The 26,313-nt window shown below is 39.4% G+C and overlaps 1 protein-coding gene across 5 annotated transcripts in view; it reads left to right on the forward strand.

Annotated features, from left to right (window-relative positions):
• Positions 1-26,313, forward strand: part of KLHL2 (kelch like family member 2) — a 61,584-nt gene that overhangs the window by 25,944 nt on the left and 9,327 nt on the right. For 4 of the 5 annotated variants that reach the window (XM_055795697.1, XM_055795700.1, XM_005230499.4 and 1 more), the window contains 4 exons: positions 10,860-11,022; positions 22,308-22,417; positions 24,390-24,506; positions 25,518-25,667. In XM_055795697.1, coding sequence (XP_055651672.1) covers positions 10,860-11,022; positions 22,308-22,417; positions 24,390-24,506; positions 25,518-25,667 — 540 coding nt within the window. The remainder of the gene's footprint in view (positions 1-10,859; positions 11,023-22,307; positions 22,418-24,389; positions 24,507-25,517; positions 25,668-26,313) is intronic. The other variant, XM_055795699.1, reaches the window with a different exon arrangement.

Consider the following 26,313-nt stretch of genomic DNA (forward strand, 5'->3'; position numbering starts at 1 on the left):
TGGTTTAAAATATGACAAGAATAGCACGCTTTGGGGAAGGCTTTAAAGCAGCTAAAGGCATGGAAAAGCTATCGCTGAAGAGAAGGAGAGAATTCCGGCCTTTTTAGGTTGACTGTGAGATGACTAAACAAGGACTACTTTTTCTCCAGTATCTGTTTCAAAGACTCCACATACCCTTTTTAAGGGTAAAAGTGTGAGGTATTTACTTACACTGAAAGATAATAAGCTTTTCTTTAGGATACCTAGAGAGGAGTACACAAAAACATACATGTGTGTATGTATTGTTGTTGTTACTACACTTAGAGTGGTGGCCTAACGAATAGAGCACGGTGCTGCAAAATGCGTGAGAGGAGCTGCCCGGACGCGGAAGGTGAGCAATGTGCTCTTCTAGCTGTGCTGGTTGGTCTGGAAATGATTACTTGTGAATGCTGGGTTACCATTAGAATAGACTGTGTTTCAAAGCAGGTACTTTCACCCTGTAAGGTTTACCTCCCTAATTAGGTGACAGCATATGAGGTCCAGGTCTGGGTTGGGTTCACCTGGTCTGCTTTTCTCCATCCTAAGTTTCCTCTTCCCCTTTCCCTTGGAAGGGGGGAAGGCGGAGGAAGAGGTGGTGCTGATGGAAGCAGAGCAGAGCTGTGAAGCTTCATTTCAGTAAATACTGGGTTTAACCACATATTGGGGAAGGGAGGAGAGCATGACAGATTCTGTCTTGAGCCAGCTGCCAAACTTACTTCCAGTGTGGCTGAGAGTGTGGAGGAGATCCCTGGCTGGTTGCAGCAGAGCTAGACAAGAACAGTTCTAGGAAGGGCAAAATTGTTGCCATTTCTTCCTCGTTATCTTCTACCCCTCACCTACTGTTACAAAAGCCTGCGTATCCCCGACCCAGCAGCCAGAACCACAGCCACCATCACGACCTTGTACTGTCCCTTTCAAACATGGAAGAGCAGGCTGTTGTCATGCTGCAGCGTTTACTTTTATTTGCCTGGGAAGCACTGGAGACTGCCAATTTTTCTCAAGTGACATTTTGTTTTAACTAGAAATGCTGTTCTAAAAGGTAGGATGTGACCTTGTGTTTCAAGAGCAAACTGTTCTTATGTTTCAAGGAAACATTCTGCGTTGTGGCTGATTTTACTCTGGACTGTGGGGTTTCCTGCACTCTGATAGTGGATGAAGTTGGATGTTGCTAGACTACCTGGGGTGAACAGACTATTGCTTAGGTCTGATATATCCCAGTGTTTTCATGATTGGCATGACTTGAGGTTGGTCTTGGAACTGTTCGGAAGTGCTCAGCTTCTACATCGGAAGGGTGGCTGCCTTTTAAAAATAGGATGGGAAGAACATGCAAATGGAAGAACATGCAGAAGGAAACTCGGAGATTTTTTTTCATGCAGTTGACGAGGGACGCGTGCGTTGCCTTTTCTTTTTAGAAGGCAGGGATTTTAACTGTTTGAACATAATTTAGCTGAAAAACTGTTAAGTTCTAGGCTAACCTGGAAAATATTTTAAACTCTTCTATGGGCCGGTCCCATAATGAGATTGGGATTCCATTATGAGAGGTATTACAGTAACAAGCTAATAAGTATGGTGTGGCCCAAAAGTGTTTACAGACTTGAATAGACTATTTAAAAAAGAAGAAAGGGAAACAGAGCTACAGTGACCAATGGGTAGGTCAGAAGTAATCAGGACTGAGTTCACAAGTTTTCTGATGCTAAACTGCGGTGCCTTCATCCTGCCTAGCTGGGATGTGGTTGCCCTTTAACTAGACATTAATGAATAAGAACTTCTGTATGTAAACTGCCTTCTCAGACCGAACAGCTTGTGCAACTTTTCTGACTCTGTGATCTTTAAAATCATCACGCTGCTAGGCTGTGTTAGAGCCTCCTCTGTCAAGTCAGATGAAAGCAGCTACTTTAGGCTCCGCTGTGACCTTTACCGTAGGCATCCCTGTATCTTATTTCTGTGTATGACCATAAAGCTACCTGTGGCAAAACCTGAAAGACAGCCCTTGCTAACTTAAAGTGCAGAGGTCATTTGTTCAAATGAAAGCATGTGTGCCTGTCCACCTCCCTGTAAGATTCAAGGTACTTATTATGAGTAAATTAAGCCACTTAAAGAAGAGGTTCCATGCTTGAGCTCTCTTACTTGCAAATAGGTTCAGCAGTGTGTTGTTACACATACGATGAAATTTCTGGAAGCTGAATAAAGGCTTCCTTGAAAATATTTGTTTTCTGGATATTGGTTAAATCATGAAACGTATGCATTAAACCTCCACCTGAAAACATTTTCAAATGAGATACTAGAGATGCCATTTGTTTTGGATGTTCTGTCCCTACATACCTGAAATTTATAAGCACAACATCTAGATTAAAGTGATTACGAAATTTGTCACTAAACTTAATGTCTTTTTTTAGGAGACATTTCCCTGTGACATTTGTAGGAGAATATAGATATGGTCTGATGTAGGGCCCTGAGTAAGTGAGAGTTTATCTCAATAAAATATTAAAACATAACTGTAATGCTAAAAGCTTGGAGTAATCAAATGTGTCTTGATTCCACTGAAGGGCCATTTATTGTACATTAGGTTTTAATATTAACACAATTTTTGTATTGAAGATAAGCACCATGCACACAAAGCACTTCTACTTCATGCTATTTCTGTTGTCCTTAGTTCTTGGTTTTGTGTTACTATAAAACTTGTTAGTATGGATGCATCTTCTGCACCACAGAATGGGATAATAGAGAAAGCAGAGGATCACAATCTACTATCCCAGTTATGCTGCTATTTGTCTTCAGCACAGGCTTTAGGGTTCTGCAAATGGTGTTTCAATCCCACTCTTTCAGGTTGCCAGAAAATATGCAGTTATACAAGAAGAACAAGCCTTGTTTGTTACAAGTCAGTCAGTCTGCAATGTAGAAAAAAACAATTTCAACAACAAACAATTCCTTCCTCGATGCCCTCCCCCTCAGTCCCCCCAAAGCTGTCTTTTACACTTTAGGAAACATAGCAGGTGAACATTTTGATTCTTTTTGATAGCCTTTTATGTCTTCAATTTTAGGGAATATTTTTTAAATTTTTCTATCATAATAATCTTTGGTATAGCCAAACGCAGGGTATCTGTCAGTAGGGTCTGAGACTGAGGGTGGTCTGGTGCTGAAGGTGTGAGATGTTGCAGGTAAACCCTGCAGCTGAATCTGGAGGTATAGCCTATACCTAACTAAAGGCGTCAGCTGATACAGCGATTCTTTATGTGGGTCAGCCTTTACAGAAAGATCGAAGACCACATAGTGTGAGTTATGTTATCCTGCCTACTTAATGTCTTCAGCTGCTTTTAATCCTGCTGCAGGCGAACTTCATATATTATTTGACTGGTTGGCACTTCAGCTAAGTTGAAGAATAAATTGTCCAGTTTCTGAATGACAGTATCAGCAGCAAGTGGCTTTGTTCAGACTCTGGTTAGTCTTGTTTAAATTATCCTGCCCCTAGGAAAATGTGAAGGTATTTTTATGCAGCTGTATAATCTTTTAAGCACTGAATTGCAGTATGATAAAGGATTCTGAGCTTTCCTTCTGGATGACTTACTGGACATGTACTTAAATCAGTGACCAAACTTCAATTCAAAAGCTCTATTTCTATCAAATCAAAATGTCTACCATTTTTTTCACTGAAAGAGAAAGCTAAAATTCTAGCTAAAATTATTTTAGGTTCAAGAATGTTTCACTCCAAGTGAGACAATGTCTCATTTCTATTTCCAGTATCTTTTAACAGAAGAAGAGGATATGAAAGGCTAAGCTCATGACAGTTAACAAAAATAACCATCAGAATGGAAAATCAATCTGTTTTGTGCGGAGGCTTGTGCCAAAATGTGCCGTTACATGGTGGTTAGGGCACTCTTCTGGTAGAGAAGTAGGAGAACGCTCAAGCCAAACAAGACTGCATAGTTCCCCCTTGTAGATCAGATGGACACCATTAATTATAGTGTATTATTTGATTAAAGTGACCCTTCTGTTACTTTGCGTCATGAATCTTGTTTCTGCACTTCAGCAACCCCTGACTGCATCCCAAATCCCTCCCAAAACTTCCACACCTACCCCTTTCAAGAAAACAACAAAGAAATCACACCCCCACCCCAAATGTTTTAATTGATTAGTAATTCATTCAGACTAATCTTGTAAAGTGATATCTCTTCCAAAGCCAATTTTGGAGCAAACCAGTTGCTTCCTATAAATTGCATGTCACTAACTGGACTCGAGCACAGATTGTGATGCTGGTTAAAAAGCAGGTGTGTAAACCAGTTACTTTTTCCTTACGCTCCACTCTAATTTGTCATGTTGCTTTCCAAGTCAGGAGCTGCTTAGTATTTTTTAGATCGTGTCAGACATTCAATATATTAAGTTATCATGATTATTTTCTGCTTTTCAACTGAAATAGTGCTCAGTTTATCTCTAGTACTAAGGGAATGTGAAGGAATAGGATTGTATCTTGATTAGCAGCCTGATTCCTTCCTCTGATACTGTAAAACTGCCACCTGCACCTGATTTTTAATTGGATGGGGCTCATTAAGCTAAAGGGTACATTTATACAGTCAAGTTTTCACTGTGCAATAGCCTATGAAGTCAAGGATGTTAAGATACTCAGAAGGTATATTTTATGAGATAACATGGTATCATGTTCTAAACTTACAGCTCATGCATCTTTAAATCCAGTGCAGTATCTTATTTGTGTATTTTAACACTGGAACAGTACACTTAATTTGCACATGTTATTTGTATAGAAATGCTGGCAGGGTTGAATTTTCCACAGTTGGAACTTCCACATTTTATTCCACAGAAGCAAGTGTTAAAATATTTGTATCTATTTTAGTGGTTTTGTATGCATACTCCCAAATGGCATAATTTCAGTGCAGTGCTGAATGATTTCACTAGACCTTAAGACTACACTTCAGTTACAAACCAGTTTTAATTACAGCACAGATGCATGTAGATGAGAATAAAAAAACCAAGATAATTTGGATGATCTTTGACTGTTATTTTAATTTCTTTCTTCCTTATGCCATGATAGTATGAACAGCAAATGAAGGAGTCTAGTTTGCTTAAACATGGTTATTTAAACCTCAGAGATTAAATTTCACTGTATTTCCTCAAAATTTGTTTTATGACAGGCATTAACATAACTGCTGCTCTCTGAAATTGATTTCATTTTAATGTTGTAACTCAAAATGTGGAATATCTGCAATTAGCAAGGATGTAACTTGCTCTCCTGTGTGCTTCTGTGTTGCATTGTACTGCATTCAGATTCTCACGTCTGCTTTCCTAGGTTAGCCTCTTGCCTAATGTTACAAATTTGTTTTCTTTCCCCTCTGATAAAGAATGATTTTTTTCTGTTTTAAACAGCACATTATTAATTTCTCTTGATTGCTTTGATTTTTATTGGCTTATTTGCTGGCAAAGTCCTTCAGTGCTCTGAGAAATTTGGATTTTTTTTATGCTGTGGGATCTTGTTTCCAAAACCTGCAATATGTTCTTTCATTATTTTCATATAGGCATTATACTGATCTTAAAGCATTGTTGGTGGGTATCAATTTGAATCTGGGCAAGAATTCATGACAGAAATCTTAAAGAAATTCCAAGAAATTTAAAAATAGTGGAGATGAAAATATTGCCTTAAACATCTTCGTACTGCAGGTAGCACAATATGTTCTGGCTAGGAGAATCTTACTGGTACAAAGAGGAGTGCAAAGGTGATAGCATGGATTTACATAAAATTAGGGAATTATTGATTTAAATCAGCACGCAGAAAGCATTAAGCAATTTAAATTTTACTTGTTGTTTAACTTTTTAAAAGCAGGTCCAGTTAAAGTAGGTTGAGGGGCCTGTCCACTGAATTTTGAGTATCTCCAAGTGTGGTGATTCTGTAGCTTCTTGGGGCAACCTCTTCCAGGGCTTAACTACCCTCATGGTTTAAAATAAGAAACAAAACAAGTCCTTTTTTCCAATTAGATTTTCCTGTGTTCGTACTTGCCTATTGTCCCACTACTATGCATCTTCAAGAACAGTCTGGCTCACTCTTTTATACCCTTCTGTTAGGTAGCTGTGGACAGTAATAAGATCTCCCCTTTGTTTTCTCTTTTATGGAACAAATTCAGTGTTCTTAGCCTCTCCTTGTAATATCACATGCTCCAGCTCTCTGATCATCTTGGTGTGGCTCTTTCTGTTGGACTAGTTCCTCCATTCTTAACTAGCAGGACAGTTAGTAAAAGCTTGTGTTGCATAAAGGGGGACCAGCTTGTGGCAGCAAGGGGCTGTGTGAAAGGGAGTGTGGCACTGAACTTTGTGAAGCAAATATACTGTGAAGGGATTCCCATTAGGTCATCTGGCAGCCTTTGGGTAGGATGAGCTCTGGTGTGGAGGCACTCCAGGGCAGCTTCTCTTAGCCAGCTTCTTCTATATATTCCACATGGAGGGTTTAATATTTTATATAAAATTTACTGATTTGAAAATAATTGGTGCTACATAGGGCTGCGTTTTGATTTAGCAGAGAGATACAGCAACGTACTGAAGTCACAACTCAAGCGCAGTATAGTAATTGCAACGTACATTTGGATCAACATGCAAAAGTGATTCCTACTACTGGTGTCTCTGTGCCCACTGTCAGGATGTTGGGCATCCCCAGATCACCAGGAAGAAAGATGTGGGCTAAAGCCAACCCAAGCCCATTGCTCTTTTCAGAGCTCCTTCTGTTGGCTGTGTTCAGTTTTTATACTTTTTGTTGGGCTGAGCTACATATGTGCCTCTCCTGCTGCTGCTCTGGCTACCTGGGGAAGACATTACACTCTACTAATTATCTCAGAGAAGGCTGTTTACGCAGCCTGGTGACTCAGTGGTACAGCTGTATACCTAAAATAAAGGTTACCGTCCACTCCCCCCTTGTGTTAAGTTCAGCTTTCTAAACACCGCTTGGTCGTTCCTTGTGTTTCTTCCGTGAGCTCATCACCCTTGCCCATCTCCCCTGAGCCTTATTCCACTGTAGGGACGTGTTGGTTGCTGTGTCTCCCCGAGACAGTTGTAAATGTAATCCTTGCACCCCAGGGGTCACGCAGCTGGGGATGTACCTGCCTGCACTGGCTGCACCTCGCCCCAGGGCTCACTATGTGCGTGGTCACGGGAGGCATGCCCAGCCAGCCCTGCAAGGGTAAGCAGCGGCACGATGATGCTGTTTGGAAAAAAAAGAGGGAGAAAAGCTGCAGGCAAGGTCAGTACCCTCAGTCAGTGTACGCCTGGCACGTACCTGAAGGGCCACAACAGAAGGCAGCAGCCTGGGGTGCAGCTTGGTGGTCCGAGTTACTCTGAAGGGCTTGAATCTACTCCGGTGGAAATGGGGACCTGAGTTTAGGGCCTTAAGTGGATCCCTCCTGACTCTGCAGGTGACCTGCAGGTGGATTTTAAAATTAAGCCTTGTGCCTGCTCACAGTCCTGTCTGTCTGGGTGGCTGGAAGGTGGATGTGGCAGGGCAGGTGCACACAGCTGTGGGAACAGGAGTGCCACTGCAGGGAGGAGAGCCAGGAGGGCGCAGTCAGGGAACAGCTGTCAGACCTTTAAGGGTTAAATTATCCGCTTTAGGAAATCCAGCAGTCGTTCCAAGATTCATCACCACAATTTTGAAACAAAAAAGAGAATATATAATTTATTACTTGCCATCTGTAATAATAATCTGTTCAAGCTTTTTATTATTAAAACAGCCACCGCTGTGATGAGGATATGTTTTCATAGAATAAGCAATTGGAGATGTTCCCCCCCCCCCGTATTTCTTGCAGTACAGAGCGGCATGCATATTCAAGTATTTTTGATCTTTAAGGGAAGTTAGGACACCCCCTACTGGCTATTTTTGGAAATAAATCTGAGTGATAGCCCACCCGTTTAGCCAGCAGCAGTTAAACTTCATCTGTACTGCAGTTGTCCAGTTGTAACGTAGCCCTTTTCTTTTTTTCTTTTTTTTTTTTTTTCTTTTTTATAATGGGTTTGAGAGGAGCTTGTGTTGTTCTGGTCTTTTTTTCCCTGTGTGGTTTTGTCCCTGGCCTCAGCAGTGTCAATCTGCCTGTGATGAAACAGTGTTGTTAAATGCAGGCTGTTGCAGCTCCAGGCTGAGGGTTCTATAGGTGCAGATGGAAATGGCTGAATGGTACTGCAGCTCGCGTTGCCTAGGAACCAAAGCCCACTGTATAAATTTGATGCACTTTGCCTCTCCTATCTTTTTTAGTAGTGGAATACACGTAAATAGATTTAGATTTAAATGTTTTATCGTTTGATAACTAAACTGTATTTAAATCTACAACTTTACAAACTCAATTACAATCATCTAAGAACAGATGTAAATATTGCATAATGAAGAGTGATCTTGTTCTTGTAACACTGCTTTGACTCTACATATGAGCCAGCAAGTGGCTCAGTGTGACTGGGCGTACAAATCTTAAATTCTTTTCTGCATATACGATTCTCAAATTGCACCTTTTGATTTTGTTTACTGTTTTGGTGATGATTTGCACTTTTCTACTGAATCCATTTAAGCAGGCAAGGATTGTTCTCGGAGTTATTTGCTCAACTATACTGATAACATTCCTAAAATTACCTAGGACTGTGTTTGAATTACTGAATTTGTAAGCAGGTTTTTTGGTCCCGCTTCTACTATTTATGGCTGCTCCTCTCCCTTAAACTTGCCATGTATGAAGCCTGCTTGAAAACCATCTTTCTATTCCTCAAAATATTAATCCTTGTTTGCTTCATTCGGATGACTTGTGCAAATAAATACTTGTATTATATTTCTAGCCTTGATTTTTTGGTATGTAATTTCATGAACATATCTTAGCCTAGAATTCACTGTCAAATGAATTACCTACTCACTGTTACAACTAATCATACTTTAGTTCTAGTAATAGAAATTTTATTAGTAACATTATTTTTACATTTTCATAAACATGCTAAAATGAAATGAGTTCACTGTACTGTTTTAACCTTGTCATTAGTAACCTTTAAGCTAACTAGATTTGTTTTCAGTTATGTGACTTTATCATGTTTGTGCCTATTACGTACGCATCTTCTCTGCTTATTTTTGTCGACTTATTTGGTATTTTCAGAGATTTAAACTAGTTTAGCTATTTTATTTAGTTAGTTATTAGCAGCAGTCTGTGTCTCTCTGCAATCACATTTGTGTTTTTCCTTCACTTCTCTTTCATTAACAGTTGGCATTAAAAGGAAACTCTTGTTAAATGTATGATCCTTCCTTTTTGCTGTCTATATTGAAAGCCGTATGTGTAAAACAGATGCTTTAGTGGATTACTGCTTCAAATTGGGGATTAATATTTTGAGGAATAGAAAGATGGGTTTCAAGCAGGCTTCATACATGGCAAGTTTAAGGGAGAGGAACAGCCATAAATAGTAGAAGTGGGACCAAAAAATGAAGTTTAAAGCAAACGTTAGCTTTACAAGTTTGTATCAACTGAAGTCCTTTTTCTTTTAGTTTGGTCATACTTGTTAGCTTTATTTCAAGAAAAAAAGTCTAAAGAGTAAACAGTAACAGTAGCTCTTTAGAAGCCAAGTAGATGGACGCGCTTACAGAGATGATGGCAAATTATTTTACAGACAGTAAGACTAAAGCTTCTTCCAAAGGGCAATAAATTAGAAGTATTTTCTGCAGCTTCCATGTAGTACATGGTACAGTTTTCTAAATCGTTTTACTGTGCTCTTCCAGCTCTCTTTATTCTTCCCGTTTTCTTCTTGTTTGACTCTCTCTAATTCTGCCCAGGTAATTGTTTAAATGAAAAGCAAATATTAACAAGAGTTGTGCAGCTGTTGTCTTTAATGTGTTTTTTGCTTACTTATTATTGATGCAGCCCTATAGTGTATGTTTTCTCTATATGTAAGTGAACAGTTGCAAGATTTCTGTGTTAAAATCTTACTTGTCATCCACTGAAGATGCAAGCTAGCATTAATTTCACACTTAAGTGTTCTAAAATAGAAGTCTCATTAAAATAGCTGTCAAAGACACAGAAAAGTAAAATATAGTGAAGAAAAAATTCTAGCTAGCAGGATGGAATTTCACTCAAAGGCACAATTATAGTTCACCTAAATCTCATGTTTAAGTTTTAGTGAGCAAATAAGGTGTATATGATAGAGATTTTTAAATTCCTCTTTACTTTTTCTTGCTTTGTGAAAGTTGAAGGACAGGTAGTAATTTAGACTAATTCCTTACTGATACAGATTTTTAATGAGTTACAGAATATTTTGTATGTTCGGACTTTTAAATTCCTGAATTGTCAGTCTTCCAAGAAGGTCACAGACTTCTTTGGAAGCTGAGTTGAGTCTGTGCTGGAATCAATTGCATGAAGATGCTTATTATTGATGCTAAAAAGTGGTACAATGTCCAGCACTTGCATGCAAACAAGATTTACATATTCTATCATGGTCTAGAAAACTTTGCTTTAAAGAAATATCTAATGCTGAAGGTGTGGAAACAAGATGTAATTATGGAGTGTTGGGAACAGTAAGAAGGGAACTTGTGAATGAATATTGGGAAGAATTTACGTGAAGTGTGAGAAATTATAATCTATGGAATGATTTTCCAGTGAACATGGTGTTCATAGAGGTGCTGCTTGTTATTTTAAATCTTAAACGGTATTTGCAGGGAGATAAAATCATGTTTATGTTGGGTTTAAAGTTCTTCAGTTGCATAACACTGAAATTGTCCTCTCTGTTTTAGTCTTAATTTTTTAATGGATTCTTTTGTTTTCTGTATTAATATTGGGAATCCTCTTGTGTAAGCTCAAAATTGAATTGAGATATTAACACCTGCTTGCTTCTTACAGGTACTGCTCCCAGCAGCTGGTCTCTTGCAACTGCAGGATGTGAAAAGGACTTGCTGTGAATTTTTGGAATCCCAGCTTCATCCGATCAACTGCTTAGGGATCCGTGCTTTTGCTGACATGCACGCGTGCACAGATCTCTTGAACAAGGCCAACACATATGCAGGCAAGTTACCATTAGTATAGCGTGTAGCTTGGTATCTGTCTGTGTGGATACACGCATACGGGTTTGATGCCCACCCAATCTCAACCAGAGGAAACTGAATTTTATCCAGGGTATTGCAGACATGTATCTTCTGATGAAGAGTGTTTTTGATATGAATGTCTTTAAGAGAAATGAAGTTTCCTGGCTGGAACATAGTTACAGTAGGCTGTGAAGATGCTGTCCCTTTGTGCTTATCAGGGCCATGCAGGGTCCAAGCAATTTGTAATTCAGAAAGAAGCTAGCTTTCTGTTTAAAATTTTGCACCATCACTTAAGTGTGGAAATCAGGAAAGAAGAATTAAAATTCTGGCACAAGCAGAAGTCTGTAGGAAGTACATAGGGGAAGAAAGAAGATAAGGGCATGGAGGGGAGCTATGTGTAGCCCCTGTACTGCACTGGCTAAAGAAGCAAGAAACTTGCCATAAATACTGTGTTACGAGCTTGTCTTCTGAAGATCCTACTCATCTAGCCCAAGACTTGAAATTCTGAGCTGTAAAGCGTACCAGTCTCGCTCTTCTTCCTTGACACGAAGTAGATAGAGGTGCATCTTCTAACTCACTGTATAGCCACTGTACAGCCAACGAAGTTTTACTTTCCTTGAAAGAACACTTGCCATTGGGTTGTTTCTCATTTTTTTTCTGAAGGAAAATGTTCTTAATTCTATGGCTAAAAGTACAATGTCATGGTCATCTTAAATAGTGTTATTTGTATATGTAAGAGGACTGGCTCATGGCAAGTCTTGACATCTTTGAAAATTAGGGTTTTATTATGTATGCTGTTGTAAATGAAAAAGCAATTCTGATTCTATGGTGTAGTAACAGTAGTGTTGTATGGCGGGGGACAAGGCAGGCAATTCCCTTTTTCTTCATGCTGGTCAGGCCTCAGGTGGAAAAATACTGAAGCGAACTTTAAGATAGATGCAGAGGCTGAAGTGAATCCAAGGAAGTCTGTGAGAGAAGAGAGTCCTTTCAGTCAAGAAACTAAAAGGTGAGGAGGACAAGGAATGCAAATCTTCCTGTGCATAAAAATGACTGAGTAAGCTTAACTTGTGAGGTATTTTTAAAGTTGTTTCAGATATTAAGGAAAAAAATCTAATTGTAAAAGTTACACAGATCAGGCAAGTTGTCTGTGGATGTTATGGACTGGCAACTGTTAGGCAGCTGTGAAAAAACTAAATAGAGTAACTTTTGATTTAAGTTGATCTAAATCACATCTGTATGCAAAAATAGATGCTTTGAAATTCTTTCTAGCTTACGTTTCTATGGTTCTGCGAAGGCTAAAATCCTTTTTTTCCTTTTTTTTTCTTCCAAACCCGTTTTCTGCTGCTGGAAACTGATATATGTGTAGTTTCAGAGTGTATTACTAAATTGGTAACTTTTAACATAACAGATTAAAACCTTGACTGGTCTTGATGCCAAAAAAGCTTGCAAAAGGTGGATTGCTAAAGAGTAAATGAAACATTGTGTAAGCTTGTAAGTTTGTAGCATAACACTGTAACCAAACTAAGGCTTTTAATTCACTGGAGTAGCGATCATGCTGTTGGTGGGGTGTGGAGTGCCTTGTGGTCTTGATGTTTGAGTGGAGACTGAAGATGTTACACTGAAGAATTACTTTTTAATTGAAGCTTTTTGTAGTGAACAAACCCCCCTCTTTTATAGGGTTTAACTTACTAGCCAGTGGAGTAGTATAGTTTGATTAGCGCTTTGGCAGTGAATGTTCAGTCGGACAGAAGTGTTTGGAAATGGCGAGGCCGCCGTGCCGGCAGCTGGGAGCGCGCGGGTATGCCTTCTTACACGCAGCGGGCACTGCCTGCCAGTCACAGACCTTTTCCTGTCTTTTCAGTGTCTCTTGAATGTTTCATTTCTACTTCAGGTTCAGCAAAACTGAATTGCTTTCCATCTAAACATCTTTCCCTTCTCCCTGTCTTCCTCTGTCACTGGTGACTTCAGTGTTCTCCCAGTCATTCAGGTTTGTAAACTCGACAACTTTCTCTCCTCTGCCATTTTCTCTCACCTACTCTGTTGCGTGTTCCTCTTTTCTTTCTTCCCTACCAAGTCTGCTCTACACCATGTTTTCCTTCTGCTGCAATGTAAGTCTATCTCTGCCATAACTTTGTTGGCAAAGGTCAATTTACTGCTTTTGCAATATTCCTTTTCCCCTGGATCAAATTCCAGCCTCTCATCCTTGGCTTTTCCAGTTCAGCAGAATTACCCTCACCTGAACCTTTTATTTAATATCTCTCTACTACTTTTGTGCTTGCAACTAACCTCCTCTGTCCTCCATAATCAAGCTTTTCCCATTTCTGTCAGATTTCTCCAGAAAGCACTTTCCTTGTCTATGCTTCTTTTTTTGTCATCATATTCTTGGAGTCCTGCTGGCCTGTACCACAAGCTGCCAGCTCAACTCCTACTGTATTTTTGCTGTATCTGTGTGTTAAATTTTAAGGCAATTCACATTCTGTTCTTACTCCTGAGATAAATGTGCTGTGTATAGTCAGGGTGTGAGCTACTTCATTGCGTTGCACTCTCTGTGCTGCCTTCCTTAATCCCTAGCACTCTGTCAGGCTTAGTGCAAGAGCAATACTGAGAAGAGAATTAAAAATTAAATGCCCTGATAAGGCTGCAGAAAAAATTCATGATTGTATTCCTTTTCATAAATTTTCTAAAATGTACAGTGGCCAATTAGCTTCGTTAACAATTAGTAGAGAGTTAAACCTGAAGATTTTCCTAAAATAGAGCACTAAGTGCTTCAATTCATATGTCTAGGTCCAAATAATAGGCTTTTTATTGCGTTGGGTAATTTTAGACCTCATAAAAAAAAAGGATTTTGATGAATGCTTTCAGTTGCCTTAATTTCTAGAAAATTTGTTTTCCAGTATAGATTTTTCTTTTTTAACACAATTACAGGAGATTGTAGTATTTCTATCAAGTATGGGTGTTTAAGGGAAAACCAGAAATGCAGCAAACTCATATGATCAGGTGTCTGTCAACAGAATCCTTGGTTGCTGTCTTAAGTGTGAAACTAAGGTATACAAATCATTTATATTCAGAAGTTTTAGTCTAGTGAAATTGTAATCAAATAATATAGATATCTATTTTAAAAAATTCAAAAGCTATTCAGTTTTTTTCTGAAAGTACTAGTTTTTGTAATGCGTGTCTTACTTGAGAAGTTCTAATGTGTATGTGACTGAATGACTTGGTAATAACTCTGTTTAGACTATTATGCAAAAAGCTTTAATTAAATCTTTTTTTTCTTTGAGTAATATCAAATCCCAAAAGCGATATATGACCTTTTATGCGCTAGGAAGCAAGGCATATGTTTATTAACTAGAATTAATGTTCAGATATTTAAAGTTTTAGGGAACACATTTTGGTATAGCTGTTGCTTAATTTTGAATTTTAAATTATTTTTTCCAACTTTTATTCTGACTGTGCCTTAGTTACTTCTAAACTACTTCAGTTACTTCTAAATAATCTTTGTTCAATTTAGTAGTTGAAGCTACTATTTCTGTAGATTACTTTCTAGAAATATAAAATCTAAAAGCCTGGCAAGACCTTGAGTGTAATATTGGTTAAATGTGCCGGACAGCTCAGGAACTGTGTCCAGCATGTAATGCTCCCTCTCTGGCTCACTTTGTTCAGGCATCCTTTCCTGTGCTCAGAGAGACTCTGCAAGCGGGATGCAGGCAAGTGGAAAGAAGGAAGCTGTTTGCTGGTCCTAGGTGGGACTTGCACGCTACTAGGCTGAGCACCAGCATGCTCAGTATTCCTGGCAAAAGCGTCCAGGGAGGAAAGGTTGGCCTTCATTTCTCCTTGAAACGGGCTGATTGTTGGTGTTGCTGGATGTCTGCTGACTCCCTGGTTTTCTTTTGTACAGTTTTATACCTGTCCAGGTCAACGTTTTTCGTATTTTCAAGCTTCTTACTGCCTGTATCTCAGCCATCACAGCTTCTCCCTGCCCCACCCCCCCGGTTTTTTTATCTCAAATAGCATTTTGTACTTTGTCAAGACTTTCTAACAGCTGAAAAAAAAAAAGTCTGATCCACAGATACATGGCTGTGCCCTTTCAGAATTAGGCCTTGTATCACAGACAGCTAACTCCCAGTAACAGACGTTTTGGGATTAGGGCTCCAGAAACTAGAATGAGTACAGAATAGGATTATTAGATTGAAAAAGCAGTGAAAATATTTCCCTGCTAGAGAAGCATTTGGATGCTTTTTGGACTTCTCCCAGTCTTTCTTTTGTTACACTTGCTATTTTATACTTACGAAAAAGAGGCAGGGTGATACTTCTGCTAATAGACAGTGATGGCATAAAGAAATGGATGCCAACGTAGATCAGAAGTTATTAGAAAAGTGAAATTCTGGAACTTCCTTCCAGTGGGAGTAAAAATCCTGCTTCTACTAAAACAGGAGTTTCATAATCCTATGGTGAGGTTCGTCCTCCTGTAGCAGGGCGTGAGATTTCTATAATTGGAGTCATTTATATACATCTGTGATGCCTATGGAGAGACCTGAAAATTGTGGACAATTGATACAGATTACTTGGAATGAGCTTTTGTTGAAATTTGATTTTCTGAGGGGCTGCCTATTCTCATGATGGTCCAACAAGCGGTCCTGCTCTGGTTCCTGTCGCACTTGCACTGTTAGGGACTATGTACAGCTGAGGCCTCTCACCTTTCGTGTGTGAAGAGTATGTGGCATGAACGCTGCTAGTCCATCCTGGTTTTTGTCTGGGATGCATCTTACACATGCTTAGAGGATGTGTAAAAAATAACAATTTTTCCTGAGAATAAGGTGCATTTTGTAGTTGTCCTAATGGTACCATAGAATGATTTAGGTTGGAAGTGACCTTGAAGGTTGTCTAGTTCCAACCCCCTGCCACAGGCAGGGACACCCGAAGATAGGTTGGTAAAGCCTTTTAATGAGGAGGGGTATGCCAGCTTGGACTAGAATGACACTGGCTCAGCGCTTATTTCTTGACATAGTTATAACCAAAGAATAACAGTGTACCTGCACTCCCCGCATAGGTTGGTACAGGGCTTGGAAACACCGGATTACCTGTGGAGGGAGTATCTTTTGAAGACCAGCTTTACACAGCAAACCTTCTTGGCTTTTAGCATTGTGCTGAGGAGATGTTGAAACTTTCGTTAGGGAATCTTACCACGTGTTGTGAAGCAGGGATTGGTGTGTTGTACTTAACTGTGGGATACAGCATTCTTGATTCTGGTGCTCTGACTAGGCTTGGAAGCATGCATGTCTGTAGACTATTCTTGTGTACCTTCCTCGGTATGCATGAGATTGAAAGGATGTAGTTAGCAGAATCATTCTTATGATTCTATTCTGAGTAGCAACGTCTGTTGCTATGCTGCTGTTACCTTGGCTGCTATGAATTTCATGGTGTTCTCAAAAGCAGTTATTTAAGCATGAAATTAACAAGTGAGTGAGATTTTTGTAAAAAAAAATTGGTTCTGCAATGTTTAGTTTCTGCTGCTTCTCCAACTGGCAGGGTTTGTGCCTAACCCTCTGTAATAAGGCTGGAGTTCCTGCTTGACCAGTGCCTTGTGTTAAATGATTAGCAAAACCCTTATGTCCCAAGCCAAAACAATCACAATGTGACATTTTGAATTGCAGCAATAATTAAATGAATGAATTCTTGCTAATATATTTGTTTCATCTGCTTGAGAAACTGCCATTGTTCTTTTAAGTGGATGTAAGGTGTAGATCTTTCCAAGCTCCCATTCTCTGCATTGCTCTAAACCAAGACTTTATCAGTTCAGCAAGAAGCTACATTTCTGGAAGGTTCCAGCTAGTTTTGTAGCATTATTGTGTCATAAAAATGCAGGTACTCCATTTATTTTATAAAAAATATCATCATCTGTTCTGCAGAATAGAAATAGTTGGCCTGAACCAGACAAAAGACACTTATGAGACTCAATATATTCAATTGTGATATTGCTTCACACACTAGTAGACATTGTAATTAAAAGGTCTAGGGAATATGAGGGGGTTTCTCCTTTTTCCAGCTGCAGCCTCTGGCACTGATAAGCTCTGGCCATGTTCTTCATGCCTGTTAATGTGGCTTTGGGAAGATCTTTGGGAGAAGATTTCTGAAAGTGTACAAAATCTTAAAAAGATTTCTGGAAATGGATATTAACTGTCATCAGCTGCTGGAACACCTCAGAAAAATGTTAGAAAATGACTGAAGCCTATTAATGATGGAACAGAAATTTAGGCAGTCTATGGCAGTGTCATACAGAGAGACAAACACTGCTAACAGCCACTGTCATATAATAAAAAGGAGAAGATGGGTTACAGGCTGGGTTTTTTTGGCCACCATGATTCATTGGAAGTTTTTTTAATCCGAGGGAACTTCAACAGACCTTTGTTACTGTACTTGTTTATTCCATTTAGTAAAGGCAATTAAGCAGGGGAGGTCTGACTGTAGGTATATAAAGGAGTGAAATAGTGTTTGTGAATTAATCAACAAATGTGTATAGCATAAAATGTCCCATGCAGATTTCAGATGTAGCTTTCCTTCCTATGTAATTGAGAAATATAAAGTTAGCATCAACGTCTTTCTGGCCAGCAAGATTATGTGCCTTTTGGATAGAAGAGGTAGGTCAAGTGCTTGCTGCTGCTCTGTGCATGTATAATACACATCTCCAGACTCCATAATGAAAAAGTACCAAAAAGTGGTACATTTACAGCTCCTGTTACTCTCCTGTGCTCTGTATACTGGTATTGTTTACTGTACTCCCAAATGTTTTGTTACTAGCCCCTCTCATGTTGTTTAGAACTTCCTTTTTGTTCTTTTAGTTTATCCCTGAAGCTGAAGTCCCATCCTGCTGGTACAGGGCAGGCAAGGACAGATCTTTAGCTGTTCAGATAGAAGCTGTCTCTGTCGGTTGCGAAAATGTGAAAATCTGTTTTTCATATGCAATTGGAACAGTTATTTTAGAAATGTCCTAAAAAGGAAGACACGGTTTTTAAAGGCAGATTTTAGTTTTGATAATAATAAAAGTAGGATTCTACTTGCTTAGGAAATGGGAATTTAGGAGCCAAGCCTCTGCAGCTCCTAAGCCAGCTTGTTTCCAGGCTGCCTGACTCTGGAGCCAGCTGGCTTCAATGTCTGGGTAAAGTGGCAAGAAGTGGGGCAGGATTCCAATACAAATTTGTCAAAGTTGCACACTGTGTGGAAAACTCTGATTTGGAAAAAAAATAAGTTTTTTATTCTCATGAATACTTCCAGCCTACTATTGCAACTATTCCAACTTCCAGTTCTATCTGTTGGCTTATCTAGGAGATGTTAATGAAGAAAATGTTACCTAATGCACCAAATAGAAATGAAGCTAACTAGAGAATTTTCAGGGGAGGGATGCATGAAATAATCATGTCATAAGTTTTGTGATGTTTATTTTAATATCTCCAGATTACTGAAGCTTTCCGGATGCGAGCAGTAAGATCAGATAATACAAATCCTAATGCAGATTGCAGAAAAAGCCCACACAGCCCCAATACTATTTTTCTGTCTTAATTATTGGATAAAGAGGATCAAAATGGGATTTTTTGAATCATAGTATTTCAAAGATGCTGATATCTTTCTTGTCAAAAGGAAGCAAAAATTTGAATTTCATAAGCATTAGATTTATATATAATAAAATAATGCCTTCTGTCTGCAACATTTGAACAGCTTTAAATAAATTTCCTCTGGGAGATTTAATTGGTGTTTTTGTATTTCGTTGTTCCTTTTCAATTTCTAATTATTTTGAATAATCCATTTAGCTGTAATTTCAATTGGCTTCTGCCAAAAGGTTATCTATCAATCAGTTAAGATGGTCTCCTTGACAACAAGAGATCTGGTTCTTAAGAGACAAGTGATTTCACCTTACCTGTTTTTTTGATGACTAACATTCATATAGCAATCTACTCTCCAATTTCTCTTTTTTCTGTAATTCATTCAGCTGAGGATTTGTTTCCTGGTGTTGCTAGAGAACCTGAGCTTGTAGCTATTGCCTGAGTAGTTTGTTTTAATTTCTCCTTTTTTTTTTTACACTTCTTTCTTCTCTTGGTCATGTGCCTTGTTTTGTGCTTTAAGACAGGTGCTGGCATCCAGTAAAGCAGTCTTAGTTTTTGTTCAAGTACTATTTTTTTTCAGGTTTTCTTCTACAATTCTCTTTCTGGCAAGAAAACAAAAGGCAACCTCCATTCATTGTATTACTTCGAAAATTCTCAACTTTTACTCTTCTGGTTTAGAGGCTGGATCTCTTCCAGTTTGGGGTGTGTCATAAATCTAAATCAACTTTGATAAGGCAAGGTTTTTACATACAAGTCTATAAAATCAACGGAGATTTCTAGTTTACGAAGTGTATCCTGTTGGATGTGATCCACTGTTGGATCAGCTTTCTCAAGGGAAGGTGAACAAAGCTTCTGAATCTCAGGCTTGAGACTTGTATGAGTATTGCTTCCTAGCTCAGCTTCCGAGTACAGTCAGGCTTGCTGTTTTGTGGCACTGTCACTTGAAATTTGGAGTTTATCACAAAGGTAATCTATGTAAATTACCTTTCTCAATTTCTGTTTGCCATATGCAAGTAGTAAAATTCATCAGATACTTATTTCAATAAAAGTACCTCAGAAAATTCTACTTCAGCTTAAGGAACTGCACATAGGTAGTCTGAAAAGCAAACTTACACAAAGGTTTGTATGGACTGGAGACATAATGGTGGTGTTATAAAAATCGGTAGTATTTCTCCTCATCCTTTCTTTCCCATTGCCTGAAATAATGCAGAAAATATTACCCATCCATCGTAAGAGAATGCTGCAGAACTGGAGGGACTGTAGTGATGACGATTGCATGAATGAAAAGGCTGGTAGGATGAGGGACTGAAAAGGCAGGGCTTGGGAGACGAAGGCTAAAAAGGAATACAGAATAATGAATGATTTTGAGTAGACAGACTGTGGCTTTCCCTACTATGTATTCAGCATTAGAACACGGGGATATTAAATGAAAAACTGATTAATGGTAAACTGGGTGTTAAGTTTAGATGTGGGGCTTTTTGTTCAATGAGACTGGGATTATTACTACAGGAAAGTGTTAAAGTTAATTTAACAGGATTCAAGGGGACTGAACTGTATCTCGCTGAACTCATTGTTTAGTGAAATGTGGTTAAGGTAAAATGTCATTCTGCGGGCTAGCAGTCTCTAATCTTTCATGATTATAGTGAGACCTTTATGGGAGGAGGTGTTACTGCTGTGCTTTTTGTATATATTCTTGGACTTTTGCCTGAAGCTATTTGTGTTGTCTGTTTCAAGGAACAGAATGCTGAATTAGATAAAGGATGAGAATTATACTGTGTTAAGTTTATCTTTTTATGCTCTCTAGGCTTTAGTACAGTGTGAAAAAGCTGTTGTACCCTACAAAGTTGACCTGAGAAATTTAGACTCCTTATGCTGGAAGCATTCAGCATTCTTTAACTTTTCTGAACAGCTGAAGACAGTTTGTCAGGTGTGGAGTCTTAACTATAGTAGCACTAGTGGAGTGATACAAAAGGTTTTTTAAAAATTCTTTAGTTTGAATATGTTTGACTTTTCTCTACATATTCTAATTTTGAATTAATTGTTGAATTCCCAGTAACTTCTAGTCCCATCTAACTTCTATAAGAATAGCTGAAGAGGGGAAAAATAAGTTAACTGTATGGAGCTACTTTTTAAGCAACTGAATGGCTTAAAATTTATTTTTAAGAAAGGGAGAGGACAACTGAATAACTGAACAACTACTTGATAAATGCTCTATGTTAAAATAAAATGCCTGATTCTACAAGTAAACCATTAAATTTTGTCAGTTCTGTTTACTTTGAGGCATTAAAAAACCCTCTGAGTAAAAATTACACGCCTTCTACATGTTGTAGAGATTGTGATACGTAATATTTTTATGACCTTGGAGAAGCTCTGACTGGTGGAACAGGATCCAGGCTTGTTGTTTGATTTGACACTGCTGGTAGGTCTAATGAATCAGCCACTATTCATGTTGAACTACAGGTTTAAAATATGTTTTTGAAAAACATACAGGGTGTATGAGGGGTCTGGGCAGGCTGGGCCGAGGCCACTGTACGAGGTTCCACCAGGCTCAGTGCCGGGCCCTGCCCTTGGGTCACAGCAACCCCCCGCAGCGCTCCAGGCTGGGGGAGAGCGGCTGGGCAGGGCCTGGGGGGAAAGGGCCTGGGGGTGCTGGCTGGCAGCCGGCTGGGCAGGAGCCAGCAGGGTGCCCAGGTGGCCAGGAAGGCCGGCAGCGTCCTGGCTGGTGGCTGAAACGGTGTGGCCAGCGGGGCAAGGGCAGTGACCGTCCCCCTGCGCTCGGCACTGGTGAGGCCGCACCTCGGGTACCGAGTTCAGGTTTGGGCCCCTCGCTGCAAGAGGGACAGGGAGGTGCTGGAGCGTGTCCAGGGACGGGCAGCGAGGCTGGTGGGGGGTCTGGAGCACAAGTCTTGTCAGGGGCGGCTGAGGGAACCGGGGTGTTCAGCTTGGAGAAAAGGAGACTGGGGGGGCTCATTGCTGCCTACAGCTGCCTGAGAGGGGGTTGTAGGCACGTGGGGGTCGGTCTCTCCTCCCAGGTAACAAGTGACAGGACAAGAGGAAATGGCCTTTAAGTTGCACCAGAGGAGGTTTATAGTGGACGTTAGGAAGAATTTCTTCACTGCAAGGGTGGTCAGTCATTGGAACAGGCTGCCCAGGGAGGTGGTGGAATCACCATCCCTGGAGGTGTTTAAAAAATGTGTAGGTGCAGTGCTTAGGGATGTGGTTTAGTGGTGGGCTTGGCAGTCCTGGATCATTGGTTGTACTCTCTGATCTTAAAGGTCTTTTGCAACCTAAATGAATCTATGATTTTTATATCCTTTTTATAGAAATATTTTGCTGTATTGGTTTCTACAAAATTAGCAAAATGAGATTAAAGTATTGTCAAGGACAAGTGCTGAGATGAAGCAATGCTGAAAATGATAATTGCTATGATTATACTAAAAGTAGCAATGGGTTTTAACATTTCAATTATTTTAAAGTCTTTAAATATGAAAGCTAATTGTGAGACCAAGCTTTACCCTATATAAAATGTTTTAAGTTAAGGTGTTACTTCTAGATATGACAAAATAGAATGCATATTGAATTGTTTTCCTCTATTTTTTCCTCTGTTGCTTTAATACTTGTAGTGGGATACATTTTGCACTGTGTTAGAATATTTCTTTTCCTCCAAACAGAACAGCATTTTTCTGATGTTGTACTTAGTGAAGAATACCTCAATCTTGGTGTAGAGCAGGTGTGCAGTCTTATATCCAGTGACAAACTCACAATTGCCTCAGAAGAGAAGGTAAGGCAAGACCATCTGTACGCCAGTATTCTTTTTATCCTTTTGGGTGAGAGGGTAAGCTTGCTTTTACTGCACTTGTACACTTAGTTGGATGTGTTCTTTGTTTCCTCAGTGAAATTAGGCATGTTTTGTGCTCAAGTTTAAAGGATTTTCCCCAAAAGTGTTGTCAGTCTGATGATGAATATTAGTCTCAACTCTTAAAAATCACATAACCCTTTGTTCTTTGAAAAAATGGAATTAAATGGAAATTCCTTCTCATCCTCAAGCAGAACAAATAGAACACATGCTGTGAGTCACATACATGGGAGTTTGGTTTTTCAAGGGATAAATAACTCAAAAATAGTTTGAAAAGCAAGTATATGCTATCCACTAACATCATCATCATCAGTCCCACAAAGGAATTAAAACTGTATGTGTATGTGGGCTGTTAAGCCTACCTGAACAAATACGGCTTGCAAAGGAGATGGTTAGGTAGCTCCGTATAACCAAACCTGAGTTTAAGTGTGTATTGGCTCAGCGTTAGCTAGATCTCATTCTTCCAGAGCCATTTTTGAAACTGTGATCTTCAGTGGGCCCAGTGTACCATTTTGAACCTCTACTGGTTTTCAGGCTGTAGTCGTGTTCATTTTGAGCTCTTGAATCCAGTTGTGATCAATTTAAAATGTGTTGGTTTTCTTTTTCTAAGGCATATATAGTTGTACTAACACCTCTGTTCAAATGACGCTAAATTGTGTTCAAAAGCATGTTTGAAAACTGAGTTGTATGGCTGGGCAGTGTTTTGTGTTAAAACTTTTGAAATTTTGATTCTAAGAACTCTCTGCCTAAACTGCAGCTAGCAAAGTCATGTTGCTGTTCCCATAATACCCTGAAGGTCCAGATCTATCTGTCACTTTGATACACGTGATGCTGCTTTTGTGGAGTGTAATTAAGGTTTAAATGCTCTAGTGTATGATGAGCTGTGCCGTGGTTTAACCCCAGCCAGCAACTAAGCACCACCCAGCTGCTCGCTCATTCCCCCCAGTGGGATGGGGGAGAGAATCAGAAGAGTGAAAGTGAAAGAACTCATGAGCTGAGATAAAGACATTTTAGTAAGGAAAGTAAAGCAAAAGCTGCCCACGCAAGCAAAGCAAAGCAAGGCATTCATTCACTGTGTCCCATTGGCAGGTGACGTTCAGCCACCCCCAGGACAGCCGGGCTGTGTCACTGGAGCAGTGGCTTGGGAAGAGAAACGCCGTCACTCTGAGTGTGTCCCACACACACCTCCTTCTTCCCCAGCTTTATATCCTGAGCGTGACACCACATGTTCTGGAACACCCTTTGTGCCAGCTGTGTCCAGCTGTCCCGGCTGTGCCCCCCCAGCTCCCTGTGCCCCCCAGCCTGCTCGCTGGGGGGTGAGAGGCAGAAGAGCCCTCGGCTCTGTGCCAGCGCTGCTCAGCAGCAAGGGAACATCCCAGTGTCACCAGCACTGCTTCCAGCACAAATCCAGAGCGCAGCCCCACACCAGCTACTGGGATGAAAATCAACCCTGCCCCAGCCAAAACTAGCACAGCTGCTGTGCAGTAGAGAAGAAACTAGGCTTCTCCTAAGACGCAGTGACAAGTCATTTGAATGATGATGTGGCAGGCTGATTCTCCCAAGAAATGCAGAAAAGTATGAGGATTGTAATATCGCAGCTGCTGTGTTGCTTGTGTACCTAGTTTTATTGGATTTTCAGTGTCAATGAAATTACAGTGTGCATTTTGTCAATGTAGCACGGCTATCCACAGTAGATATCCACAAAAAGAGACTGGCTCGTGCATCTTCAGAATTTTGTAGTGGATAAATACAGGAACACAGGGAGCTGTAATTGCTGTTGTCTTTTCTTACATTAGGAATTTTAGTATAAGCAAAAACTATTTTTGGAGGCACACTGATATTTTCATACTTATGAACTTGTAAGTCAAGGGACTTGCGTTTGTTTGTTTTCTGGAAGGTATTTGAAGCAGTGATAGCGTGGGTAAACCATGACAAAGATGTAAGGCAGGAGCTAATGGCACGCCTGATGGAGCATGTTCGGCTGCCTTTGCTATCCCGGGAATATTTAGTTCAGGTAAGCAAAAAGGAATACTAATTCTTCTGCACGTGAACATTTCCACTTATTTATTTTTAATGTCAGATGGATAATTTAAAATTTAAACAGGGTAATGCAGTGTGTTACTGACAGTAAAAATAAACAGACAGCAATTACCATATATGCACGTGCACATACATGGAATGTCAAATGAGGGATTGCCACATACAGGATGACATAGATAAGTAATTTATCTGTCTGGTTGTCTGCTTGTCATACCACACTACTAATTTGAATGATTTAATTTGCTGAGATCCAGTTTGCTTTCATTTGTAATTTGATCTTTGATAAAAGTTTTGTTTTCATAAGGGAATTTTCAACCTCAGAATTGCATCTATTGTTTAAGTTTTTTAGGAATGAATGACAAAGGAAACATTCCTTTACCTGGTTCAAATATAATGCATTTTTTCAAATTTTATAAGCTCATTTTGAATACTTTGGTGTCGGGATAAATATTTAACATTGAAAATATGAGTTTGCTATTAACATTGGTTAGTAGGTGTAGTAGTATGTTGGTAGGTACTATGGTTAGAAATTCTGTGTTTGTGATGCAAATGTCCTCCACTTTGTGTGGGTTGTTTTGGGGTTTTGTTTGGTTTGGGTTTTTGGGTGTTTTGCTGCTCTTGTCTGTTGTGGGGTGGCTTACTAATTTGTTAAATTTGTCTGTGCTACTTCTGCCCCCCCCCCCCAGAGTTCTGTACTTCCTGTATTTGAAAAGTCAAGAAATATGCCAGATTGTAAGAAAAGTGATTTACCTTGCCTAACACTGCTTCTTTAACTTACTAACTGAGAATCAACTTCTGATTTTTATTTATTTTTAGTGACTGCATATTGCCATCACATAAATTTGTGTCTAAGTGGTTAAATGACAATCTAAATAATTAATTTGCATTTGTGTGATATGACACAGGCTTTATTACAGTTCAGATTGTGATTTGTATTTGCTTCCTTAATATGCTCAGACCTTGTTAAACTTCTATTAATAAACAGAGAGTTGAAGAGGAAATACTGGTTAAGAACAGCAGTGCTTGTAAAGATTACCTCATTGAAGCTATGAAGTATCACTTGCTGCCAACTGAGCAACGAGCATTGATGAAAAGCACTCGAACAAAATTGAGAACACCTGCTAGCCTTCCAAAAGTAAGACGCTTGTTTTTCTTATGTACTTATTTCTTCAAACTGCATTTTAAAAGATTTCATGACAGCATGACTGTCACTTGGCATATTCCAGTAAAAATTTTCGTACCAGAATTATTTATCACAAAAATATAACAAGTGATCAGCTTCATCCTCTGTACTACTTATGGCATAGATGTTTTAGTCTCCCACCTACACACCACCACCACGACCGCTACCTCCCCTAGCAATAAGTATTTTTTAATAAGTGTTTCAGCATTTGAGAAATACACAATTATGGGGAAGTAAACCTATTTTAAAAAAACCCAAACAATCAAAACAAAGACTGAGTCTTCTGGTTTGAGGCATTTTATGCAATTTTTAGCTAAATAATGCCTTTATTTCATTTTGGGTGGAAACAAACGTTAGAGATGATCTTATTTTCAGAGTACTATTATGGCAACTGTGATAATGGAATAGGAGATTCTATTCAGCAGATTTAGCATGTTTCTGTCAAAGGAACCAGTTAATGCTGTTCTGTGGTGGATAGTCACAGTACTGTTGAACATCAGAGACACTGGATTCTGGGACCTGAGGTCAGAGTAGGATGTGAAGATACAGCAGAACTTGCCTCATTTGTGGGAGCTCTACCTAGATTCTAATTGATTCC

This window comes from Falco peregrinus, chromosome 2 (assembly GCF_023634155.1).
Source record: "Falco peregrinus isolate bFalPer1 chromosome 2, bFalPer1.pri, whole genome shotgun sequence".
Taxonomy (NCBI): Eukaryota; Metazoa; Chordata; class Aves; order Falconiformes; family Falconidae; genus Falco; species Falco peregrinus.